General features: G+C 43.2%; 2 protein-coding genes across 3 annotated transcripts; both read left to right on the top strand.

Moving 5' to 3' along the window:
* The first annotated feature begins 7 nt into the window (after positions 1 to 7).
* On the top strand, positions 8 to 3,856 carry RPL24 (ribosomal protein L24). The gene is made up of 6 exons (XM_055802290.1): positions 8 to 122; positions 238 to 313; positions 1,382 to 1,492; positions 2,557 to 2,693; positions 3,106 to 3,169; positions 3,723 to 3,856. The coding sequence occupies exons 1-6, from the start codon at positions 118 to 120 to the stop codon at positions 3,801 to 3,803; spliced, it is 474 nt and encodes a 157-aa protein (XP_055658265.1). The 5' UTR covers positions 8 to 117; the 3' UTR covers positions 3,804 to 3,856.
* Positions 3,857 to 6,092: 2,236 nt separating this feature from the next.
* Positions 6,093 to 25,653, top strand: ZBTB11 (zinc finger and BTB domain containing 11). 2 transcript variants are annotated; one of them, XM_055802285.1, is made up of 11 exons: positions 6,093 to 6,845; positions 9,381 to 9,616; positions 10,298 to 10,529; positions 11,687 to 12,495; positions 14,945 to 15,124; positions 15,620 to 15,856; positions 16,233 to 16,377; positions 17,454 to 17,571; positions 20,184 to 20,342; positions 20,826 to 21,001; positions 21,704 to 22,358. In XM_055802285.1, the coding sequence occupies exons 1-11, from the start codon at positions 6,536 to 6,538 to the stop codon at positions 21,727 to 21,729; spliced, it is 2,628 nt and encodes an 875-aa protein (XP_055658260.1). In that variant the 5' UTR covers positions 6,093 to 6,535; the 3' UTR covers positions 21,730 to 22,358. The 2 variants fall into 2 exon arrangements, with proteins under 2 accessions (XP_055658260.1, XP_055658259.1); XM_055802284.1 differs by lacking the exon at positions 21,704 to 22,358 and adding an exon at positions 22,365 to 25,653 and having other exon boundaries at positions 6,097 to 6,845.
* Positions 25,654 to 26,883: the final 1,230 nt, after the last annotated feature.

Here is a 26,883-nt window from a genome sequence, read left to right as displayed (position 1 = left end):
GTCAGGCCCTGCGCGCAGTGCTTCCCGGCGTGCAGCGCGCAGCGCACGGAGCGGCGCCTCCCGGCATCCTCCCCTCCTCTCGCCCCGGCCGCCGCCCGCCTCGGAGCCGCCGCCATCATGAAGTAAGGGCCGTGGCGGCTCCCCGCTGCCCCATCCGGGGCCATCCGGCTTGGGGGGACCGCCGGGGGGCCGCACTGCCCGCCCGCTCTTCCCCCCTAACTCTTCTCTCCCGCGCAGGGTCGAGCTGTGCAGCTTCAGCGGGTACAAGATCTATCCGGGCCACGGGCGCCGCTACGCCCGCACCGACGGCAAGGTGAGGGTGCGGAGGGCCCGCGGGGAGGCGGCAGGCTGAGGGGGAGCCCGGCAGGCCCCAGGGGGAGCCCGGCGCGGTGCCGGGGGAAGCGGAGGTCTCGCTCCTGAGGCGCGGGAGACCTCGGCCGCGGTGCCCGGTGGCCTTGCTGCAGTGCCTGGCCGCACGGCTGGGGCGGAGCGGTGCGGGGTAGCGCTGCCTGGCCGGATCCGCGGGAGAGCCGGCTTGTGCTGGCGCTTTTGAGCCGGGATTTAGGTTCTGGTGTGGGAAGGGTGTCTTAAAGTACCAAAGTCGTGTAAAAGACGTTGTTTAGACGTAGTGTGTCTAGTGCTGGGATTTGCTGAAGCAAACAACTGGAGTTGCAAATAAGTTGGGTACAGATCACTGGGATAAAATATGGAGGAGAGCCAGCCCTTTCAGGCTCTTATACAAATAGAAATACGCTTTTCGTGTCTACAAAAGGAGGCTATGGGCTTTGGATGTGCTGGTATGGTCATCTTGCTGAACAGAATCTCCTGGGAAATGACAGCTAAGTAAACTGATAGAATCCTCAGGTGCTCTGCTAGGAATTAGTTTATACTCTAAATTGAATTGTATAGCTAATAAATTAGCCTGCTAATTCAGCCTGTTATTCTAGGCAAGAAGGTAAGTGTTACCATGCAAGAAGGAATTGGGCAGAGTATCGGTCTCTGTGTGTTCCTTAGGCCAAGTTTTGACTCGTTGAAGGGTATATAGTTAATTGAGGGCAGACACTTGAAAAGTATGATGCTGGATATGGCTCTTCATGCTGTGCCTAGAATACATGCAGCAGTGGATGCAAGCAGTAATTTGAGTTTTCCTCAGAAAAATTAAGCTGTGTTGTAAGATACCAGTTTGATAAATTGAACAGAATTCCAAATTTTGAATTTCTTAGATTATTTTCTGAAGGTTTTAATTGTCAGAGCTCTGTAGAGAAACACAAAAGCACCACTGTTGTAAAACACTGAATCAGAGAATTACTGCATGTGTTAACATAAACTGATAATGTTTTTCATAGAAACAAAGCTTACACAAAATACTTCATCTTCCCAGGTTTTTCAGTTCTTGAATGCAAAATGTGAGTCTGCATTCCTTTCCAAGAGAAACCCCCGTCAAATCAACTGGACTGTTCTGTATAGGCGTAAACACAAGAAAGGACAGTCAGTAAGTATATACCAACTTAACAGCGTTCGAGAGGTTTCCACCAAAAGATGTAGTTGCTGGTCTGTTAAAATAGAGGTGACTTGAGTATGCTGGTGTTTAACAAAAGCATGACCCATATAACCAGGATGAAAAATGACGAGTTATGGTGAAAATGTGAGTGCATTTACATGGGTTTATATGCTGCTTTATGTTTGAAAGGTAACCAATTCAGCAAAAGCATTGTATTTGTATTGTATCACTTCTTTGAGGGACCATTCCGAAACACGGTAGGCTCAGTAGATTTTAACAATTGTATCAGTGGCATGTATTTAAAAAAAATAGTTTTATGAGAAGGTGGGTCATGCTGTTTAATATGCAGACTTTCTAAAAGTTTGGACTTGTAAACTTCCTAAATGGTGATAGCATAGAGAGCTGATTTGGGGTTTAAAGAGGGGGGGGAACTTCGCACACACTCTTCTTGAAAACTTTCGGCTGTAACTTAGTAGGAGGTCTTTGCTACGTAGTTGTCATTGCATGAAAGAGACAAATTAATAAGGCATGTAGCATCAGGTATTTTCAGTGGTCTTATTTAAACTTGCATAGCAAAAGAACATTTAGAAAGGCTTACATCTGTGTTATAAGTCAGTGGTTTTAGCAGTTTGTTTGGAGAAGGAATGTGGATGCTCAATGGCTTACACTGCTGCCCAGCACGGTGATCTCACTTGAAACAAGTGGGAGGTGTTTTCCTTTCAGAAGATGCCATTAAAGCAAACTTTATCATCCCCTGCCCACCCACGCCCCTGGTTTTTTTTCTGGGAGCTTCAGGAGGCAGAACTTCTGACATTCTTCCAAAATATTTTTTTTTATATACATTGCAAAGGAGGATGCATTGGTTTATAGGTATTCATCTGGTTTTGTAGATGAAAAAATGAGTTGCCTTCAAAATGAGGAGGAATATTCTACTTTTGTATATGGTTTTATAATAGCTTCAGTCTTAATAGCAGCTTTTTTCTGTAACTGTTTTCAACTTTTTATTTAATGTCTGATGATACTAATTATCTGTCTTCCATCTCCTACCATTTTAGGAAGAGATCCAAAAGAAGCGCACACGCCGTGCTGTTAAGTTTCAGAGAGCTATCACTGGTGCATCTTTAGCTGAGATTATGGCTAAACGAAATCAGAAGCCTGAAGTACGAAAGGCGCAGAGGGAACAAGCTATTAGGTGAGAGATCAGATACATGGAATTATTGCAGGCTTTTCAAAGATTATTAATGCTTTTCATACAAGACCTTAAAAACTCTAGATGAGCTCTATGTTTTATAAGCTGCTTTGTGTGTTGGTTTTTGTTCATTTTTTGATCAGTGTATTTGAAGAGAATACCGAATAAATTTGGCAAGAGACAGTAGTAGTAGAGAAGGGCCTTTTCTTGCCCTCTCCCTTTATGAAAATACTGCTTTTGTCACATAGTTGTGCTGCCTCTGTAGTACTCTTCCTAGAAGATACTGAATGCAGAGTATAGACCTGAAAGAATGCATTCCTTTCTTGGTCTTACAGAGTTCTTAACAGCGTTGCAACAAAGAAGCAGTGAATGGCAGACATGGATAACTCTTACTCTTTTTCCTGTGAATTAACAGGGCTGCAAAAGAAGCCAAGAAGGCTAAGCAGGCAACCAAGAAAACAGCTGTTTCTGCTGCAAAGGTAAGATGCAGTAGGTGGGCAGAAATAATGAAATGGAACGTAACATGTTGTAACACAACATTCTGTTGCAGCACTTCACTGGAAGTTCCTGTTCGTGTTTGGAAGAAGCATTTGCTTATCTTTTTTGATCTGGAAGCACCGTGACCAAACTTCTGTACTGAACATACTCAAACAGCTGAATAAATGAACCTTTTATTCGGAATAAATACTGCAGTAAAACAACTTTCTGACCATACATCAGAGATTCTTGATAGACAAGGTTTTAGCTGGATGTGACATCTTCACTACCTAGGAACTTGTTAACAATGTATTGATGACTGCTAGCATCTATTTCATTATTAGTGATGAATTAATATCATATGTTGGCATCATACATGTGTAGGTTTAGTGCAGTTATGTGTATAACTGTTAATGTGATTCTGATCTGACAGATTGTAATTGTGATCTGACATAAATTGCCTAGTTTCTGTCAAGAATCTTAAATACACAGGGAAACTTTCAGGGCTGCAGGTAAATTGCTTCTTTTCACTCACACATTATTATTTCTCTGCAGGCTCCTACGAAGGCAGCACCTAAGCAGAAGATTGTGAAACCAGTCAAGGTTTCTGCTCCTCGCGTTGGTGGAAAGCGCTAACTTGCCAAAACTGTTAGTTGTGCTGAATAAACTATCTTAATTAACTTTCATAACTTGTGCCATGTTCTCTTCAACTGTGTGAGATATGCTGAAGAGAATTAACCTGTAAAGTAATTGTGTCTGGTTTTGCAGACAGAACATCCTCTTGCCATAAAACACTTGGTTTCTTAGACAATCCACCATGTTAGCACACATTTCACAAGTCTTCAATGAGTGACTTGGGTGGCAGGGAAGATGGAGCTGATGTTTGAGGAGCTGTTCTTGCTCCTTGAAGGACAAAGCAGCACATAAGTACAAGTTTATTCCCCATCAATGACAAATGGCATAAAAAGGGGGTTCCGAGATCAGAAATAAAATCTAAAGGGGATGTGAAGCAGTACCGTCTGCAAGCAACTTAAAAAGGCTAATGCACTACTTGTGTTGTGGAACGCATGTAGCAAGACGTAGAGGATCAGAGGAGAAGAAATAGGTTGAAGAATGGGAATGGATGGTTTCGTGCACCACGTGGCTCTTATGCACGAAGGTTCAGATGCAACTCCTGGGTCAGGAAGTAATAAAACAATGGATTGCTGGAAGCTGTTGTCAGGAAAACCATGGCTGTGAAGATTGAACTTCAAGCGCAGCTGATGGTATACACGTCAAGCCCACGTAGGTTCATATTTAACTTCCAGAATGCAGATAGGGATTCCCTTAGGAATTTCCCGCCCCTAGAGGGTATTGTATCCTTCATGGAATTACATATATCTGCTTTAGTAAGCACAGTGCAGGTGGTGTTTTGATGGCTTTGGTACAGCAGTGGCCTCTGACTTACTACAAGCATTGGAGAAAAAACACTTCTGTTTTCTAGATTGGCTATTTGTTGGTTTATTCATGACACATCTTAATGTCTGTTCGCTTGGAGGAACTTTGAGGGCTCATTTTGCTACCTTATCGGACTGGTCAAGAAAGCTCCTATCTCCCATGTTCATAGTTTGCTTCCTGCAGTTCTTTGTGGCTTCAAAAACAATGGCTGTTACGGGCACTTTGGGTTATATTTTGAGTTATGTCATACTTTGTTTTGGGTTTATTAATAAAATAGATACAGCTCTGGATGAAGGTTGCAACCCATTTAAAGTAATTCTAGCTTGATCAGATCAGTAGGATTTGCACCGTTAGCTTCCAAACAGGCTTTCTGCTGTAAAAAGCATAGGAGCTACTCAGGTTTAGAATTCAAAGGAGGGGCTTTAAATTGGGTAACACTTGAAAGTGAAGGAGCCAGAAACTGCAGGGGGAAAGGGGAAGGAAAATGTTACAGGGAAAGGAATTCTAATCATTTAAAACTCAATTCTGAAAACACCACTGAATGTTACCTATGCTAGCAGTGACTGAAATCCTGATTTTATCAGTGTCCTGTATAATATATATATATACATATATATAATATATATATATACACCTGAGATACTGCATGCATGCTTGTGAGTTTTCAGCTAAAAAGCTGAACGTGAAGGTGAGCTTTTATAACCTGCTTGAAACAACCATTAGTAATATATAAGTATTGATTGTCAGCTATGACTAATTAGTAAGTCAGTATTGTAAATGCGTTGAGGTTTGCAGGCTTTATCTGTTGGGTGTTACTGCAGAGGTGCACAGAAATGCTTTAAGATTGCTCCTTGCTGTTTATTCACAAGTTTTGACTGATACGGTGAGATGGAGTAAAGAATAACAGCCCATCAGCTTACTCCTCTCACCAGCTACGCTTCAATAAGCAGGGCAGGCTGTTCAGAGGAGGGCATTAACCTGGTGTAACTGCGCATTATTTAGCTCAAACAAATGTAATGCAATGAATTAAGACAGAAATTATTAAGTTAAAAGGCCATGTGTTTACCTAATGCAACATAATTAGTTGCCATAAAAAGGTTTTCTTTCCTCTTACAAACCAAAAAGAGCACGGGCAAGGCCGGCAGACGGTGGCGGCCCCCGCGCCACCCATGTGAGGCCGGTCGTGCGCTCCCGCCGCAACGTGACATCACGGCTCCCAACCCCCCGTAGCTCCCGAGCCCCGCGCAGCGGCGGCTGCCCGCTGCGGAGCTGACTCTGACGGTGTTTCATTTCGGGGCGTCCCCCGCTCCCAGCGCCGCGGCCGTGCCCTCCCTGACAGGCCTTGCCCGGCTCTAAGATGGCCGCGCCCAGCCTCCGCCCGGCCCCAAGATGGTGGCTCTGCCCCCAGCACCAGCGGCGCCTTCCCTGAGCACACGCCCCTTCCCCACGCCCCGCCGTGCGCGCGGGCTTCTGACCTCACTTCCTCTTGTGCAGCAGCCATTTTGTCTTTCCGTCGCCGCTGCTGCCTGATCTCCCTCCCACCCGCCGCCGCTGGCCGCGAAACTCCAGTTCCCCCCCCCCCCGGGCCTGGCTCCCGCCGGACCCGCCGCCCGTGCCCTCCGGTCTCCCCGCGCCTGGGCGAGGGGCCGGCGGAGGCGCGGGAGGCCCCGCTCCCCCTCCCCTGCCCCGGCGCATGCTGCCCGCGCCCCGGGAGGCGCCTCCGCGGCCCCACGGAGCCCCCGGCCAGGGCCGAGGCGCGTCTCCCCGCCGCGGGTCCGCCGCATGTGAGCGGCCCGTGCCGCCCCGCGGCCCAGAGCCCGCCCCCGACCCCCCTCCGCCCGCCCCCCGGCGGCCGCCTGCCCGGCGGCGAGCGGGGAGGTCCGGCCTGGCCCTGAGGGCGCGGAGGCCGCCCCTTCGCCCCCCGCCGCGCCATGTCTAGCGAGGAGAGCTACCTGGCCATCCTGCGGTACCTGACCAACGAGCGGGAGCCCTACGCGCCGGGGACGGAGGGCAACGCCAAGCGCAAGATCCGCAAGGCCGCCGCCTGCTACGTGGTGCGCGGCGGCACCTTGTACTACCAGCGGCGGCAGCGCGACCAGCAGCGCTTCGCCGAGCTCGAGGTGGTGCTGCAGGCCGAGCGCCGCGCCCGCCTCATCCGCGCCGCGCACCTGGCGCCCGACGGCGCCCACCGCACCCGCCTGCAGACCTGGCAGGGGCTCTCGCAGAAGTACTGGTGGCGAGGTGAGCGGGGGCGGGGGCCGCGGCCCGAGGGGGGCTGGGGGCCCTGCGGGCACTGCTTGCTGGCCTCGACACGGGTGCCATGACACGGGTGCCGTAGACGCCGTGCCTTGACATGGGTGCCTTGACACAGGCACCACTGACACAGTGCCCTGACGCGGGTGCCGTAGATGTGGTGCCCAGACATGGGCGCCATAGATGCGATGCCGTGACACTGGTGCTCTGACACTGGCGCTGTAGACATGGGTGCCTTGACAGAGGCACCATAGATGCCATGCCTTGACACAGGTGCCACGACATGGGCGCTGTAGACACCGTGCTGTGACACGGGCAACGTAGATGCTGTGCCTTGGCATGGGTGCCTTGACACAGGCACCATAGACACAGTGCCTTGACACAAGTGCCACGACATGGGTGCTGTAGACACGCCATCTCAAAGCACACAGTGCCTGTGGCTCACTCCTTAAGAGACCAGCCTTGCTGTGTGAGTTATACCTTGTCCTGTGGCTTCTTACTCAGCAGCAGTATTTGGACACATGGAAGTGTAGAGCGTGAGTGGCCCCATCCACGTGCTGCATGCAGCCTGCTGCAGGTAGTGATTTCTCAGCTTGTGCCCTTTCTGCGGGGTGACAGTCTATTCCATGTGACCTGGTTCAGCTTTTAACCTCGTAATACCTGTTCTGACTGGTGTGTGGATGGTGTTTGCTTTTAAAGAGTAGGGCTACTGGTGGTGATTTGTACCCCTTGCACTCATTGCTGTGTTCGCCTCTTTCTTCCAGTGAGAGGCCTAAAAGACCGCACTAATTGTCAGTTGGCTCTCGCGTGGTGTCATAGCCATTCGAAATGGTAGTGTATGAACAGCAGTAACTCCTGATCAGGACCACCTTTTGGCTGAGCCGAGGACTTGGTATCTGTATTCTGTTTGCATTTCGTGTTCTAACTTTTAGTCTTAAATATCCATTAAACAAATACCCTCCTGTGTTTCAGTTGCCCGAAGCCCAGTTTCTGTTTGTATTGCTTTTCTTGTTCCCATCAGTCAGCAAGTCTCATTCCAGCTTTAGTTGTCCTTGTCTTAATTTGGAGGCATTTTGCTCAGGCTGCAGCCCATCCTTCCTGTCCAGATCTCGTTGATTTGAGCATCTTTGATGTGAAAAAGGATTTGGTGTCTCGGACTTGATACATTCGTTTAGGATGGTGGTCTCCTTGCCCTTATCTGGGCCCTCATTGCCTGCCCAGCACCGGACTGTTCTAGCATCTGCTGTTATCCTATGCCTTCCTTAGTGGACCTCAGTGTATCTTCTGTTCAGCAGAAAAGAGCATTCTGCATCTTTTGATCTTACCGGTTACTTTTATTTGCACAGCCTATATTCTCTTACTTCTCTTGCACTGATAATATTAAAATTTGTGCTCTGCTTTCAGTTCAAGTGTTATGTTTCTTCTCTGTCTCTCTTTTAAGACACTGGTTTCTCCTGCCGTTACAGTACTGTTCTGCTGCTCGTGGACAGTCATCATCCTGAGATGGGTGCCAGCCTGTTCTGTCTGTCTGCTCTGTAACTGGGAAGCAGTCGGCTGGAGTATGGCCCAGTGGCCAGGAAGGGTGTTAGATATGTGATTTCAAGAGCAGAGCCCTTCTGTCCTGAGAACTAGTCCTGGTTTCAGGTGAAACCAAGGAAACGTAAAAATGTTTGAAATCTGCATGAATGTCTTGGGTTGCCTGAAGTATGTGTTTTCCTGATCTTTACAGACATATATGCATAATGATAGTGCACATCGTTCTCTGAAAAGGTGTGAACAGTGCAAGTCTAACTCTTGTCAGCCAAGTTTTTGAGCTGTGCAGGGTTTTGAACTACAGAGGCACAGCTGCTGTTATGTATGCTTTTATATTGTCCTAATGAAGAAAATGAATTTCGGTTGAAAGCCATACACTGAAAATGCCTTGGTGCCTAGAAGAGCTTAGGAACTATTGAGTATCTAAAATTATTTAGCCAATAAAGTACTGGTAGGAAATGAATGTCTTTAAACCTCAAAATCATAAGCAGTTGTTTAAATCGTGTAGATAATACATATTGGCATTGTTGCATGTAACACAGTTGGTCCCAATTTTGCAAAAGCCCTTGGGTGAACCTTCCAGTTCTTGTCCCCTTCAGTAAGAACAAGCTGAGGCCCACTTCTGTGGGTTCGGTGCAGAATTAAGACACAGCTTTCGTTGTTCTGGGGCTCTTAGGGTGAATATAAATTCAAACATTTTTTCTAGCCTTAAAAGTCTTTCTGAGAGGGTCTACTTGACATAGTGTAGTGATGTTCTAAATGTTCTATCTCAAATTAACAATGGATTATAGTAGTGATGTACAATATACAAGGGTGTGAGAGAAGCAGAACTGGTAAAGTCAGAGAAGGAAAACGCAGGTGACTGACTTTGATTTTTCTCAGTAAGTGTGTAATACTGTTTTGCTAATCACCTACATACTTAATTGCATGTTTAAGGTAAATTGAATGAGGATTTGAAGCCTAATTAAGCTCCATGAATTTTTTTCTTAGGTATTCTTAAGCAGGTTAAAGATTACATAAAAGAATGCAGCAAGTGCCAGGAAAAGCTAGATCGCTCTAGATCTCTGTCAGATCCTTCTGAAATGCTGGAGGAACTAGGACTGGATGCAAAATCTCATGAAGACAGTAATGAAACAGATGATGAATTGAATAATGCGACATCAATCCCAGCTGCATCCCCAAAGCCTGTGAAGAAGAAGCCAATAGCAAAGCATGAGCTTGTATTTGTAAGTACCATTGTTTACATCTGAATGTATTTAAGGTGTGTGTTAATGTGTTTTTAGTCACATAGCTATTTTCCATTGTTGTGATAATCTTGTAATAGTAAGACAATAGATATTTTGCCAAAGGTATTCGGAATGTGGAAGCAGGTTACTGGTATATATGACGTGAGATTAGTTATAATGCATTATCTTTGGAAAATAAAATCACCCTGACTCCTATTTATGTAAATTGGACCAAAGGGAGAATGAATGGCAAAAGTATAAGTTGTAAAGGATCACATGCAAGATTCTCATAGAGTCTGTATGTGTTACTTAATAAGTGATGCTATATTTATATATAAAAACCTTGTTGATAACTGGGGGCTCATGTGCATGTAAAGATTTTGGAATTAAGAAACAGTTTCAGACTGTCCCATTGAAAAATACGGTTAGAGAACTGTTTGAATTTCCATGTCTTCCTGGTTTTCCAATTGTTTCCTTTTCATTTTTAATTTTTTGTTTGGAGGGAGGGTGAAACTTGATGCATTTAAAGAAAGAACACAATAGTAAAGCTAAGCTATGGGTTATACAGACTTGAACTGATTGTATGGTTGCAGAAAATAATCCTTTTCTGTGTTTCAGTGTGAATGCTTAAAAGGGCACCGTCTATATTTAATGAAGTTCTCATAATGTTGTTTATGACAGGTTGACAGTAAGGGCCTTGTGAAGCAGTCATCTTCCAAACATTGTCTGTCAGTCTTAAACCAACTGAATCAGCAGAGGCTTTCCAATCAGTTCTGTGATGTGACTCTGCTGATTGAAGGAGAGGAGTACAAAGCTCACAAATCTGTCTTGGCAGCCAACAGCGAGTACTTCCGAGAGCTCTTCATTGAAAAGGGAGCTGTCTCTAGTCATGAAGCTGTAGTGGATCTGTCAGGTGAATTGTTGTGGGTTTCAAAGCTAGAAATCATAATATCCTAAGTACGGTGTATAGTAATTGATTCAGTCTTTTTATGTGTTCAAGACAACCAAATATTTTATCTTGGTTTTTTCCTCTCTTTTAATGTAAAAGTATTTCTTGTGGATTTTAATGCTAAAATGATTGCTCTGGTTTCGCATGATCTGACCTTCCTTATTGAATGGACTATGGGATTTGCAATTTCATCTTAAAATTTCTGAGAAGCTTTGGAAGATTGATTTTTACTTTGCTTAGGCGTGTTTTCTCCTTGTATTAGTCACAAATGTTAAAAAAGGGAACGTAATGAAATGCTTGAACACATCAAGAGGGATGTTGACTAGCTTCTTGGAGAGCTGTTTAGCTGGACAAATACTGCATTGCTCCTTATGACTGTGAAACACTATTGTACGTGTTTCTGCTTGTTTCTCAAACCTTCTGGTACCTTAAAGATAGGAGACAATCCTAAAATAAATGTTCTAAAAATAGTTTTGTAGTGATGAAGAATACTGTAAAGAACATATGCCTACTGTGTTGCTTTCTTGTTAGTTTCTTAACTGTATGTGTCTCTGCATGAACAGTAGTTTTCTAGTATGATTGTCCAGAAGGTTCCACTTACTAAATATTTGATTTATGAATTATAGAACTGTGGAAATTATACCAGGTGCTTATTTGTAAGCATTTCTATCTATATATCAGTATTTTTATTTTTTTCATTACCCACTTTCTTGTCTTATTTTTCTGCCATGTCAGTTGTTACTGAAGTCCTGAGTACTTGCTGAATGTAGCAGGTCCAGAAAGGTTTAACTTCAGTTAAATTAGGATTAGTGTACTTCAAAAATATTGAGGCTCTCCCAGCATCTTGAAACATTCTTCCAGATCATTTTATTGTGAGCTACCTCAGTTCTACTCACGACAAAATGTTGTCTGAGCTTACTTCCACGTAGAAAATACACAAGGAGGATGCTTTTGTGTAAATGACAATTAACTGAGTCCCAGTGGAGGGGCTTCAGCATTATTTGAAGTGTGTTTTGCTCTAAATTTCAGACTTAACCATATCATGAACTGTTGGGATATTTTGGTGTAATTCGAAGTCATCAGTGTTTGCTCTAATCTCATTTTTTTTTAATTCCTGGTAGGGTTCTGCAAGTCCAGTTTCCTGCCTCTATTGGAATTTGCTTATACTTCAGAATTAACTTTTGACTTCTGTAGTATGGCAGAAGTGGCCATGCTCGCCCGGCATCTCTTCATGTCAGAGGTCCTCGAAATCTGTGAAAATGTGCACAAACAGATGGAGGAGAAACAAATCACAGTGTACCAAAAGGGAGATATTCAGACAGTAGAGTCAACACAAAATTTAGCAGAACAAACTGAAGTTGAGACGCAGCCCATGGACAGTGCTGAGCAGCCTGAGCTCGCAGCCAGTGCTGTGCCAGTAGCTGTGAACGGAGCTCCTTCCTCTGCTGGGACAGAGGCAGCAGCAGCACCCCAGCCTGACCTCCTGCTCCCAGAGCCTGCAGGGGCCACTCCAGATGGTCTTTTGAAGCCCGTGGAGCAGTGTGAAACAACTGCGAATTATGTCAAGGTGCAGCTGCTGGAGAGCGTTTCATGTAGCACCTTGTCTGTGGCAAAGGTTGAGCCGTCGGCTGTGGAAGCCATGGACACTCAAAGTGAAATTGAGACATATCAAAATGAAAGTGGTAAAGCAAATGCAGACACTGCTTCTGAAGACTCCTCAGGAATGCTCAAGCAAAAAGATGGCCAGCAGAGTAAAGAACAGAGCATTTCTGTTTCGCTGCCAGAAAGCCTAGCGTCCAGCCAGGATGATACTTACAAAAGCAAGCTTCGCCAGCGTTCTGTTAGTGAAGGGGGATATATCAGATTGCATAAAGGAATTGAAAAAAAACTGCAAAATAGAAAGACAAATCCTAAGTCTGCAATACAGCAGGTATTCTGTCTGTCTTTAGGCCTGTTCTCAGTAATCGTCCACTGTTTCGAGACCAATCTGAAAAGACTGTTTTCCCGATTCCAAGCACTGTCTGGCAAATGTTTTTCTTTTTTGAGCAGTTAATGTTACTGCAAACCAAAGTAACTTCTAAGATGTGACAGTTAAAAAACACCCAACATTGGCATCAAAATTCCTTCTGTATTGAAGATCTTTAGAGTGCTCAGTGACATTAGTCCAGCTTGAATGTGTCCTGACAGCTTCTTATGGTTGGACAGAAGGTGTATCTTCTCCCCAAAATTCTTAATAATCTGGGAATTTAATTCTTAACTAACGTGTGTGTCAGTCATAGTATTAGAGGAGTGAGACTCTACATTTGTGAAGGGTTGAAAACAGAACATCAGGGATGAAAAAATTTGACATGTTACATAGATCTTGAAGACCTGGTTGTACGTTATAGTAATGAAGTCCTGCTACCTTCAGGTTGGGGTCAGTTAAAAAAAAAGGTTAAAAGAATGCTGGTATTAAACTCTAGTGCTCGGACATACTAAGTGTTCAATAATTGCACTAGTTGCTTCTTTTTTTTTTTTTTTTTTTTTTTTTTTTTTGTGAAATGGTGGTCCTATTATTATTTCCCCTTCAGGAACCTTTCCTTTTTTAGTGCCTACGGATAGCTGACATTCACCTCACTGAGTGAGAGAACAAAACACTTATTTTTGTTACAGAGTACACTTTGCCTTGCTCATTGCTGGCTAGCTAAATCTTTGGAAGGACTGTTACTTTGCAGAGGGATGCTGTCAGGTATTTACGTACTAGAGCCACCAGGCCCACACACAAGGGGATAATTTGTTAACCAGTGCAACACCCTTATAGCTAGAAATTGTAGCAGGGTCTCCTTATGTAGGTGGACAGCTTAAAGCCCAGATGTTAAAACTAGTACAATCAAAATATTTGAGCCATACTTATGGTGGTTGGAGAATGATGAGTTTTTGTTCTGTTTTGGGAGGGGGAATATTGACCTTCAGGAACAGTTCCTGTTAACTTATTTTACTGTTTCTAAATGTGGCCCCTCGACAGATGAGGCCTACGGACAGTGGCCACCCACGGAAAAAAGCAATGGGTTTAGATAATTGCTCACAATTGGACTTAGGAATAAGTTTCCACTTTCCTAACTCATTTTGTATCTTTTAGCATTTTTGTCTCATGCATCCTGCAACTTCCCCCCCTGCTCCTCCATGGCACTGCATGTCATATAAGTGTTGGGAAGGAGACAGGCCTTCTTGAGGTTCCCAGTTTTGATCCTGGAAGAATAACAGGAAAGAGAGGTTGCAGGAAAAATGCTGCTGACTTCTGAATGACAGTAATTGCAGTTGGCACGGAGATGTCAGGGATGAAGTGTGCTTTGTATGAGTAGATTATTTTCCAGGCTCTTACTAATCATCTACTGGCCAAAGTTATTTTTGTGGCTTCACAATGTAGCCAAGTTTGCATAAGTTTTCAGAGCAACAGCAAAATTTAAAAAAAAAAAAAAAATTTAGATTTTGTGCCTGTGTTGAATTTCAGCTTGTTTTTGAGAGATATGGCAGAGCTAGCATGTTTTCAAAAACGTAAGGTATCTCACTTGCTGAGAGAGCAGGAAGAAGTGGGGATGCTTGTACTTTTTTTTCATTGCCTTAGTCTCAGAAACTTGAAGAGGAATTAGACCTGATACAGGAAGTTTTAGCCTAATCACTTACAAATTTGTCTTTTAAAGAATTAATCAGCAAGTTTCTACGAAGGAAAACGAGATTATCAGCTTTGGGTAGCACTGCCAATACTGTAATAAAAAAACCTTGGTGCCCAGCACAAAAAAAGCCGCCAACCAACCACACTAGTAAAGCTGGAATGCTCTTAACCAGAAAGAACTTCGCTTAAATACCGTAAATTTTTTGTATAGGTTATTAATAACTCAGTTTTTGCTGGGTAGTAAAAATGAATTGGCCTTCCCCTCCCCCCCCCCTTTTTTTTTTTTATTTTTTTAATCTGATGACTTTTATAGTAAAGCCAAATGTAAATCCTGAAAAGGGAAGTTGGAGTTTAGGAAAGGGCTGGAAACATTTGGTAGAAACTGTGACTGGCAGTACTTTGTGGTTCCTCTGTAACTGTCTCTTAGCTCTCACTTAGGCAGTTACTCAGGGCTGAATAGTTAGTTGTGTCTGAAATGGTAAGTCATTGTCTACCTATAATTATAATCAGTTTATGGTTTTAAAACGAGACCAGTTTTTCACCCACCATGAGATAGTTTTGCAGTGAACTGAAGTGGGGTAACTTTCTAGCAGCTAAGTAAACTGAGCAAAATTAGGTGTAATTTACAGTAACATGTGGAAACATCAGCTTTTAGTACTAACTTGCAGAGGAAGTATGAAATATAGTGGAGTAAAGTTCATTCAAGGGTTATGTTTTTCCAACTTAGGTTGCCATGAAGCTGGTACAGAGAGGGAAAAAAATGAAACAGCCAAAAAGAGAGACCATGGAAAATAATGAAGTAGAAGCTCAGCACAAGTGCACTGAGTGTGGAATGGTGTTCCAGCGGCGCTATGCACTTATAATGCACACATTGAAACATGAAAGATCTAAAGATTATAAATGCCCAGTAAGTTGTTGCCTTGGGTTTTTTTTCCTGTAAACCTCCCTCTTTACAAAAAGTCATTTAGTAACTACATTAGTAATTATTTTTCTTGTCTTTTTTTGTATGTGTATTTTCCTTATGGATTTCAGAGATGGATGCAGCCCTGATGTGGATGGGGTGGTTTAGCCACATGGCCTGACAGCACTGTGTGACATGGGAGTGTGCTTGCTGCTCAAGGCAGTGCTGGCGTGGGCTTTACTTCTAACCTTACCCGTGAATTTGTAACTGTGTTTAGATTAGCCTGGAAGTTAGCTGCATTGGGAAGTGATCAGTAGTTCTGTCAGTAGCCATAAAATTAAAAATTTCCAACTGTTAATTGACCTGAGATAAAATACCTGTTGGAGTCAGGTTATAGACCTAGCTAATCATATTACTATGCTTAAAACCTTAGGTTACCTTTTTTAAAAATAATTTTTGAGTATTAAATGCAAAATAAAGTTGTAATATTTTCTTTCCCAGTTGTGTAAAAAAGAATTCCAGTATGGTGCCTCCCTGCGAGCCCATCTTGTCCGGCACACTCGGAAGACCGAAGTGAACACCGCAGCTGCTGGTGTGGAAGAGACAGGCATGTCTTCGGTGAAAGGGAGAACTAAACGGGAATTTATATGTGATATATGTGGGAGAACTCTACCTAAGCTCTATTCTCTCAGAATACACATGCTCAAACATACAGGTGTGAAACCACATGCATGCAAGGTAAAGAGAAAGTTCTTTTGTTCTGTAATCAAGTTAGTAATGTTTTCTTTATATTTTAATATGGACGCTGTCCTAAAATTTAGGTCACTTCAGAATAAGGAAAACTACTGTAACATTCCTGATGAAAATTCTTGTAGTTCAGGACTGAGAAAACTAGAATGAAGTTAAATCATAAAAGTTCGTGTTCCTATGTCTATAAGAATGTCTCCCCTTGAGTATTCTTTTTTAACAGACGAGTTCTGGCACTGGTGCAGAATCACAGGCTTGGCCATAGTGGTTCACAAGAGATACAGGATGTTTTGTTGTGTTTGAAGTTAAACACCTATTACGTAATGAGTTTTTTTGGTCCTATTCCACTGGCTGTGGATTTTTTTAGGTTTGTGGAAAGACCTTTACGTATAAGCATGGATTAAAAATGCACTTAGCTCTCCATGAAGTACAGAAACAGTTCAAGTGTGACTTGTGTGAAAAGTCTTTTGTCACAAAAAGAAGTCTTCAGGAACACATGAGCATTCATACAGGTAAGGGACATGAAAGAAGATCCTGTTGCTTTGGTTGGCTATTGTATGCTGCTGAACTTTAACGGTGTTCTTCATTGTCAAAGGAACTGTTTACAAAAATAAATAGTAGTTTCTCCTTTTTCTTCTATCAGTTAGGCAGCTGAGATAGATATGTAAGTAGTCATCTTACATTTATTTTCTGGGCTTATTTTACCTTAGCTTAATATTATTATACAGAGTGTTCTATACAAAAACAGGGAATCGTGGTTGGTCTGTTCCTATGGTTTTATGTACCTATTTAATGCACGTAACATAGCAAGTCAACAAAGACAGGCAATGGGCTGGAGTGTTCCGAAGCACGCGCACTTCCAGCCTGTTTTTTCAGAGGAAAACGTGCCAAGTTAACTCTCTGAGAATCTCCGTCCTTTACAAGACTTGCTGTACTAGTACTGCAATTTTATAAAACCTGGTATTTTGAAAGTTCTTAGCGTGTGAAGGGTGACAATATAATAATGTAATACAAGTAGAGTTCTAAATTGTAATGTGTGGACATTGGCTTTCTTGTTTCCCAAGTTGGGCAGAATCAAAAGGAAGTGACTGTTTCTTTAAGGCAATTCGTTCCAGAAATTAAGCAATTTATATTAGCACTCAGCACTCCTAAATTGATGAATTGTAGCAGAAAACTTTTCTTTTAAGGTGTTATTCCACAAATTCAAGTCATACATAAGCAATGCTGTGTTGCTAGAGAGTTTGTGTATTATATATAACACGGGCAAGTAGGTTTATTTCACCCAAGAGGGCAATTTTTTGGGCTGTTCACATTTCATTACTAATTAGCAGCTGCAATGTTGTACCTGTGTTTAAAAACATGCAGTAAAGTAATTTAGAGTTGCCAGTCCCCCTTCTGTATATTATTAAGTTGGCACATACAAAATACACCTAAAAATTCCATCTGTGTGTAATTAAACCAACTTCTCCTTGTAGCACTGCTCTGATTACTTAAGATTAATTACATGAGAAATAAAAAACAGTCTTACAAAGCACTCCAGCAGTATGGAGGCCTGGCTTCATATCATGTTTTGTTTTGTTTTTGCTAGGAGAATCCAAGTATCTTTGCTCCATCTGTGGAAAATCTTTCCATAGGGCATCAGGACTCAGTAAACACATAAAGAAACACCAGCCAAAGCCTGAAGTTCGTGGATATCACTGTACCCAGTAAGTTGGTTGGTGGTTTGGTTTTTTGGTTTTTTTTGGTGGGCTTTGTTTCTTGAACATCAATGGTCCTAGTATTTTTAAAAATTAAAAGCAGCTCCTTGTCGTAGCTCTTTACTGGCCTGGTATAAGAATTAAAGCATAAGAGTAGAAACATGCACTTTTTTAAATACATGTGTTGGAGAGCAAAAGCTTGGGTTTTAACTGTTATCTAGTTCTAGTTTCATACGGTTGTTTTCTAATGAGTGTGTTTGCGTTTGTAGCTGTAATCAGTAACGATGTGGTTTTAAAGCTCACTTGTAGGACAGATAGCAGAGCGATGAGCTTGTCAGAGCAAAGAGCCTTCAGCCTCTTTTTGCCCTCTTCTACTATGATAGTTGATTTCAGTTTAATTTGAGAATTTCTTACACAGTCTGCGATATCGTGTACTTGTGTGCACTGCAGGACGCGCTGTGTTTAGCAAACAGCTCTGCAGGAACATCATAAACTAAGACTCACTGACTATTGCAGTTAACTTGATTTTAAAACTTACATGACCACGTAAATATCTTTGCATTATGGACTTTGGTTTAGCAGAAACTCTGTACCTGGAAAGAGCGTGTTTCCTAGTGTGTCAGCTGGACACAGATACATTTCCTTGAGCAAGCAGACCATCGGAGAACCTTTTGAGTGACCTGCGAAGCACAAATGGTGCTTCATTTCCAAACTGTCAATTAGGTTTCTGGAAACTCTCTCGGGTATTAAGAGGAGTTGTACAATTTATGTGATTGCCTTTGTGCAGCTCATGGTTTTAATGAAAGCTATAGTCTAAAGTATTGTTTAAAGTATCTCTGGTAGTGCCACGGCATCCTAGCAAAAATAGTATTTTCTAACTGCTGAAAACTCACTTTAATTCTGTCAGTAATGTTTTTATTTAGTGTTTTTTAATGCTAAAAATCTCAACCTTAGAAATACAAAGAACAGAGCTAATAGGGTCCACAGCAGGGACAGAACTGTTTAATGAAACATTTTAGGGAAGTCAATTTTCATTTTGAAGGAAAAATATATTTTAAAAAATAATTTTTTTTTTACTCAGGGTAGTACAGTCATGGATTCAAAGATGACCTTGACAGCAAAGATACTTTGATTCACCAACTCCTTCAGACAGACACAGTCCTTACATCTTCTACAGCGAAGTTCTCTACTAAGAATATAACTCACATTGTCAGAAATAGTTCAGAGTGCTTCACTAAGCAATAACCAGCCTTCAGTTATCTAGTTCAGTGGCTTGGTATGTAACTCTCCCTGCCAAGCTTCACTTTGAGCTTCTGGCCCAGTTGAACAGAGCTGAACATGAGTTATTTTCCAAAAAATATTTGTGGAAGTTTCCCAGTGAAGTATGTATTTAAATTGCAGCAGTGTCTGGGTGGGGTGGTTGCTTCAGTTTTTTTACTTCTCTAGTGGCTTTTCCAAATATGTGATCCTTGAGGGGAGAGCACATGTGCCAACCCCATCCAAGACCCTTAGGGGTCTTTGTGATACTTTTTGATGTGGATCTGCAAACCCACGATTCCTGAGAGTCCCAAGAGCTGTCATTTTTTTCTACTAGGAGGAGGAGGATGTCAGGGTGTCTCAGGGCACCATCAGCTTTTTTTTTCTCCTCCTTTTTTTCCTTTCCCTTTTTTCCCCCTCAAAAGTGAAGAAGGCTTTTTTTTCCTCTCCAGAACACGCATTCTTTGGGAAAGGTAATGTTAAAAGTTTTGTTCCTCTATGGAAGTTTTTTCTTCTCAGATTCCGCTGGAGGTTGGGAATTCTGAGATTCCCTCATGCCAGAGGTTGATCACCTGTAGAAGGTCAATCCTCCACCTTTGCTTGCTGGTGTTTCTCTGTCTCTGTCCTTTCTTGAGCGGTACAGCTATATGTTGTTACATAAGGAACCGATGCTGATGATCAGACGAAGATATCCGAAGAGCAGCATTTCTTGCAAAGGGAGAAACCATGTCTTTGGTTAGACTGGCCTCGAGTTTTCATACTAAGAGGAGTTAGTGATTTGTAATTTTATGCAGTCATAATATGGCAAGGTATAAACGAAGGAAAACCAGGAGTTTGCCTGGGTTTAGGTGTATACGAGCAGCACGCTAAAGAATGAGTATCATTGCTTCCAGATGCTTTCTTGCAGGGTTCTGAATTTGTTTTTTAATTTATCAGAATACATTTGGGCATTGCAAACTATAAATCCCAGTTAACTTTGTATCAATGAATAATCCTCTTTAGTTAAGGGAAGAAACAGCTGTTACTATCCTCATTAGTTCGTATGGTATAATAGAAATTTCTAATGTCTTTCCGTCAGTTTGCCTTTGATTATTCTCCATAAAAATAACAGAAAGAATATAGTTACCTATAACAGACAAAAGTGTTTGAGATTCTCAAGTTATATTCCAGACTTCCAGATAAGCTGCTTTTCCTTTTAATTTTCCTTAGTTGAAAAGGGATTGTGCTTTATATAGATATTGCTGATGCAATAGGTGTTGTCTTCTCAAAGTCTTCAGTTGCTGTTAAGGAGGGTTCCAGTGCCTTTGAAATCAGGATCACCAAGATCTTTCTTTCATGGGATGCTAAAACCTTTACTGTTACAGGTGTGAAAAGAGTTTCTATGAAGCTCGAGATCTTCGGCAGCATATGAATAAACATTTAGGTGTGAAGCCATTTCAGTGTCAGTTCTGTGGAAAATGTTACAGTTGGAAGAAAGACTGGTATTCTCATGTAAAGTCTCATTCTGTCACAGACCCTTACAGGTGAGGAGAGATTCATTTAATAACTGAACGGTACTAATGTATACGATGTTATACATCTGCAGCCAGTCAACAAGGAACTGCCTAGTCCATTGTTAACTGATTGCTTGATGTTGACTGGGGTCTTGAGTACTTGGGGTCAGTTGGGTGACTTCAGGTAGTGTTGTTCAACTGTTAACCTGCTGACGCAGTCCTGGAACTAACACATACGAAGTTGTAAGAGTGTAAACATAATTGATGAAGTTAGAAATGCTTTGTATGTGATCTCACTTCTCTGGAATGGTAAGCGGAAGCTTTGTGGCTGTGAATAAGAGAAAATGTAGCTCAGTCCAACAGTATTATTTCTAATTATGGAACTACTTGTCATTTGAGACGGTATTCTCATTAAATTTTGCCTACTGTAATTAAAGTGCATTTTGGTTTAAAAAGCATGACATAAGCGCAGAGTAGTGGTTTCAATAGATTTCTCACTTAACATATTTTTAGGTGTAATATATGTGGTAAAGAATTTTATGAGAAAGCTTTGTACAGAAGACATGTCAAGAAAGCCACACATGGTAAAAAAGGAAGAGCAAAACAAAATCTGGAACGAATTTGTGAGCATTGCGGAAGAAAATTCACACAACTCCGGGAATACAGGAGGCACATGAACAATCATGAAGGTACGTAAAAAACAAGTACTCGTGACATCCCTGAACCCCTCCCTGTAAATGTTATGGAGAGAGAGGTGATCGTTTCTTTGAGTCTGTGTATGTCTGGTGTTGCAAGACACACAGAAGTTCTTACCAATTCTCCAGTTAGTTTTGTGCTAGTCCTGGCTTGTTAACACGTGCTTCCAGTGATTCCCTGAGGTGGCTGTTGGGATTTTCCTAAAACTGCAGTCACACACAAGGGACAGTGACAATTCATCCTTCTTGGAACTTTGATGGAAGAGGAACTTTTTTAGAAGTGATTAGAATATGTATATCTGGCAAAGAATTGGATGTAGTAAAACATTCTCTCGTTTGAAAGGTGCAGATGGTTAACAAAATACTCTTCAAACAGGAGAATGATTGACCTGAATTTTAAAAAGGACCACTGAAATTGGTCAACCTCTTTATTTATAACAAGCAGTAAATTATGTGATGTTTGGGGAAAATATGAAAATATAATAAAAAGTATGTGCATTTTTAATTTAGATGTGAAGTATGATACTGATTTTTGAGCACTTGGTTATTCCAGCTCTGTTGGAAGTGTGTATATACTCTTATCTCAGGACAAAAGCCACTTTTTTGAAGCCATTCTGCTCTTAAAGAGCTGTTACAAGTAAATCTGATGGTTGTCTAACCATTGAAATACAATTTTTTTTATTTGTTTCTAAACAGAGAAAGTGTCCTGTAATAGGTACTAAGCCTAAATCTACAGTAACTGTTAGAGAGGAAAAGCCAGTATTGAAATAGCGTTTGTCACCACTCTCACGCCCCATTAGATACTACAGACCACAGAACTGGGATGCTAAAGGGAGAGTAAGAGTATACAAACATCAGGTCCAGTGTTTGAACGTCCACGGTGTGGAGGAGGGAAACAGCTGTAGAAGGTGTTACAAGCTAACTAGAGTAAGTGCTGCTTTTATGAGAGGTGTATAGAAGGATTTGCAGAAACAAAGGGCAACTAGAAATGTGACAAAATCTGTGAAGTAAAACAGGATTTCAGAAAGGCATCACCGGCAAAAAATAATTAGGATTTTATTAAGCAGTATGCACTTAAAACAGGGGAGAAACTGCACTGAAAGGAATTTTGGAAAGAAGATATTTTTAAAAATATTAGATTGGGCAGAGCACTCATGGAAAACTTTACTGTTGGATTATTATGCTCGCATTATATTGCGGTACAGAAGTGGTAAACAAGGTCTCTTTTTTTGACATGGAAAAAGTTACGGTACTTGGAGGTTTTATAATGCTGTTCTCCCTGTCGCATCTCGTCACCGCTCGTGCGTGTCGAGGAGCACTGGCAGTCACCGTTGCCTTGCCTTCCTTTTGAGAACAGGCGTGAAGCCATTTGAATGTCTGACTTGCGGAGTGGCCTGGGCTGATGCGCGTTCCTTGAAGCGTCACGTGAGGACGCATACTGGAGAGCGGCCGTACGTCTGCCCGGTGTGCAACGAAGCTTACATAGATGCCCGGACACTGCGGAAGCACATGACCAAGTTTCATAGGGACTACGTACCCTGCAAAATTATGCTGGAAAAAGATACTCTTCAGTTTCATAACCAGGGGACGCAGGTGGAGCACGCCATCAGCATTTTAGCAGCAGACATGCAGGAGCAAGAAGCGGAGATTAGCGTTGATAGTAGTGAGATTGAGACTGTGGTAGTGACAGGGGAGACGCTTGAAGCCATCGAAGCAGTTGCAGCTAGTGAGGAATGTACATCAGTCTCTACTCTCTCTGACCAGAGCATCATGCAGGTGGTAAATTATGTATTGGCGCAACAGCAGGGACAGAAAATGGCTGAAGTGACGCACGCCATTGAAACTGTAGAAGTAGAAGTGGCCCATGTTACGAAGGTGGAGGAAATATAGCATACGAGAGCGCCAGAAGGGTGAGGTCTTACGATCTGTGAGAGCTCAGTATTTAACTGATTAGCTGAGGCGTACAGTGATGCCTGTTTTCAAACAATTAATCCTCAGTATTGAACGTCTTGGTGACAAAACACTGCACCATTCATTACAGGGGAAAACTTAAGATGCCTCAGTGTGGGCCAAGGCTTTGAAGGATGAAATTTCTGCACTGGCTATAAATGTAAACAAACAAACAAAATTTTTAAATACTTGGAATTATAATGTTTTCTGTGTCATGGAGTAAGTATCATGCTGTAACTTTTAAAAAAATGAAAAGGAAAAAAAGATACAAAGACGCTGCACTAAAAACTAGAAATGCACAGCTATCGGTAGCATTTTTTTACTTTTGGTTTATGCACATTTCAATTTTGTGAGCAAATCACCTGTGTTGGGTTCTGTCTGTTTACTCCCCAAGATGAGGGAACGGTAGAATGCTTTGTGCAGCGTGTGCTTCATGTGACATGCAGAAAACAGGCTTTTCTCTTCAGGTAGGTACCCCGCCGGCAGTTGGCAAACCCTGGGTTTGGAGAGGTGCTTGAAATGCCAGGTCAGTGGATGGCAGGTCCAAGGTTCAGCAGAATGCTGTAGAACTTTTCGCAGATAATGGGAGGGGGGCTGCTGAGATCTGAGGAAGTGGTTCTGTGAGGCGGATTGTGAATTTCAGTTGACCCGAGGACAGCACACTGCAGGGAGCTACTTAGAGGAGTAAACTGCTTGTTATGTGTAAGCAAGGAGCTTGTGCTTGAGCCTCCGTGCAGAGCCATATTCAGTTTAATGGTTTGGTTGAGTAAAGGAAGCTGTCGCCTCATTGTTGTGCACATCCAAAGCAGGCAACCTAATGATGGATGTTTCTAACTTTGCATTACCTTTGGTGTAGAAACTAAAATGAAAAAGGTTTAATGGCACTTCTCAGAAATATAAAACATACTGACACAGTCCAGCTAGTTACGATCTGATCTTCTTGTGTAACTTGTGGAAAGGAGGAGCCCTGCCAATTCCCAAAGGGGGACACAAAGCAGCATCAGGATAGACAGCTGTGAAAATCTTAGTGTGGGGTAAAAACTAAATTTATTTCAAAATTACCAGAGACCTTATTACTTGCTGCTGTAAGAAAATACTTCTAGGGCAAGCTGCTTACCTGGTGTTGCACCACGTGGATGGAAAAATTCTTACTAGGCGTTCCTGCAAGTAAGTGTGAATCAGAGCCGTGCTTGGCCCAGGTTTAAATGCCTGTGATTTAATACCATGAACAGTGCGTATCTTAGTCCGTGCAAGGCGCAGGTTCTTTCACTGCTGTTTGGGTGGGTGTTTCTTTAGGCCAGAAACACATCTGTTGAGGTAACTGAGAGTGCTATGCACATTAAAAAATACAGTCCTGATTGTTCAGTTGGTTTCAGTCTTTAGTATCGCCAAACACTTCCCAGCTTTGACAGCAGCAAGATATCCAAGGAGCCAGAAGCCTGTAGAATTGCAGGGTAAACTTCCTAAAGAAAGTTACTTGCATGTAACTGTGCTACCTGTGAAAGGGATCCCCTGAACAAAATGTAAGTAAACCCTGTGACAAAGTAGCCACCTCATCAGAATTAGTATTTCTGCCTTTCATCTTATTTAACTATTTGAGTATCTGTCCACGGAGCTACAGAATGGACTGTTCCTTTTATACTTTGCAAACGTGTAGATAAGCGGCGTTGGAAACTTTTGAAGCAACACGTAGTTTGAGTTCCTGTCTTGGATCTGAATTAATCTGTAGATGACTATTTCAAAGGTCAAGGTCTTCCTGCAGAGAAGTAACGTAGTTATTTACACATCCTGCAGCCCTTTATGATTGTATTCTTTTCTGATTACCAAATGGAGTAAAACTGAAATGAATACATTAAATCAAAGAATAAAATACCGGTAGCTGTAACTCTTGAATTTTTGTATGGTCAAGAATCTGGAGATAGCCATCCTGCTTAAAATTAAAATATTGCCATTAAGATGGAAGAAGATTTAAAAAAGCACTAGGTAAACTTTAACACTTCGATGTTTGTATCTTAAAAATAATTGTGTCTTACTAAAGTGAGAAATGTTAAAGGAAAAAATAGCTGTAAATAGTGCTAAAGCATTATTTGTATATTTAGTGTGTTACCTTACAAAAAGATTATTACCCGCACCTTAGTCTAATCTTTGGTGCGTTTATTTATTTGCCCAACCTACAGAAGAAGCAGAAGTGAATCTGAATTTCGGAGCCTTGTTACCCACTGTAAAACACTTTAAGCAACGTGAGGGGCTGCCGTTCAGCAGCGGACAGGCAAAGCAGAAGAGGTTGTTCCCCGAGCGCGGCTCAGCCAGGAATGCTGGAGCTGAGCGCCCGTTCCCAGCATGGCTGTGCCTTACCTCCCCAGACCGGTGGCAGGCGGGCAGGGGGTGCCGCTCCTGGCTTTGCTGTTCCCGCATGCGGGATGTTGCCTTATGTTTTTCTTTAGACTTCAGCTCTTCGTTTAAGTTGCTCACGACCCTTCTGCAATCGATTGGAAGTCAGACTGCAACTACGCAGTTGATAGTACTGGATTATTTTTTTTAATAAAGCTAATGAGAAGTGTCCATTTATAAAGTATTCCTAGTGAATTCCTGTACATAAAAGAATTTGATTTGTACATTCTCCTGTTTTTATTTAGTGTTAGATGTATAAAGTTACAGTTATTTCTGTTATGAAATAAACTGGGCTTTGCCATGAATTACTCTTTCAAGCAGCTTTTCTTTTTCAGGGGGAGGAAAAAGGTGTTGCAGCATTACGTGTTCCTCTTCAGTCTTTCCCCTTCCGTATACAGACAGATGGCTGGTTGGGATGGCTCTAACACCTACTTTTAATTTTTGCTTAAGGCTCAAAAAATTAACTGGTATGAGGAAAGGAAATCCATCACCCTCCTAAACGTTGCTGGATCACGGCTGTATGAGAGCATGATGTTGGCAAAACATGTCGCGTGTTGATACCGATGGCTCTGGCTGTAGAACCTCGTGGGGGGCGAGGCGCTTGCCCAGCCCCCGACCCGACATGCAGCTGTGGCTGTTGTAGTTTGTTCCGGGTGTTCTTCCGCTTGGCTTGGGCTTTCGTGCCAGGCTGCCCCCCGAAGCGGTGCTGGCCCGGCCCCTGCAGTGGGGTGAGTATGGGCAGGGGCTGGGGCCTGGCAGCTGCTCCCGCATCACGCCCTGGCCGAGGCTGCCCCCGTGCTGGGGGGACAGGTCTGGCCCAGCACACGCCTCTCCCAGCACTGTCGGGGCAGCTTCCAGGCGAGGCTGGTGCTGCAGGGAGGCCGCCAGCCCTGCGCCCGTTCCTGGGGGAAGGCCGGGAGCTGCTCAGCGTGCTCACTTCTGTGAGCCCCCGCAGGTAATCAAGCCACGCGGGACACTCACAGTCGCACCGGAAGCGGTTCCAGAGGGCTGGGCGCTGAAGGCGTCGCGTGGCTGACGGCCGCAGCTGCCTTTCACCAGGGATGCAGCTACAGCTGAGAAAGCAAAGCGATGTGTGGGTGAGTTCCCGCCTTTGCCTCCCCTGGCGCCAGAACCCTGTCGCTCCTGGCTGTTACAGGCAGAGCCGTGAATTCCCACGGCATCACAACCACACGTACACTTCATGCACTGCTGCCGGTGCCACGTTGGGGCGCAATGGCTGGATTTGTTGGGGTCGGTTGAACACCAGCCGGGCCATTACAAGGTGGGAGAAAGTCCGTGTGATGGCGGCCACGGCCGTCGGGCACCGGGCAGAGCAGCTGGCTCCCGCATCCTCCCGCCACGAGCCACCGGCTGCACCGCACAGCGCAGCCCCGCACAGCGCAGCCCCGCGCTGCTTGGGGAAGATGAGGCAGGTAAGGGGCCGCAGCCAGGTGCTGCCATGAGGAGGTGACTGCGCTGTTCCCGGGGTGGGTGTCGGTGGGTTTGTTACTGGCATTTGAAGACAGTCCGCAGCA

The sequence above is a fragment of the Falco peregrinus genome, chromosome 4, assembly GCF_023634155.1.
Source record: "Falco peregrinus isolate bFalPer1 chromosome 4, bFalPer1.pri, whole genome shotgun sequence".
In the NCBI taxonomy this organism is placed as follows: Eukaryota; Metazoa; Chordata; class Aves; order Falconiformes; family Falconidae; genus Falco; species Falco peregrinus.
The sequence above is the reverse complement of the archived record's forward strand: the minus strand, read 5'-3'. Positions and strand labels throughout refer to the sequence as shown.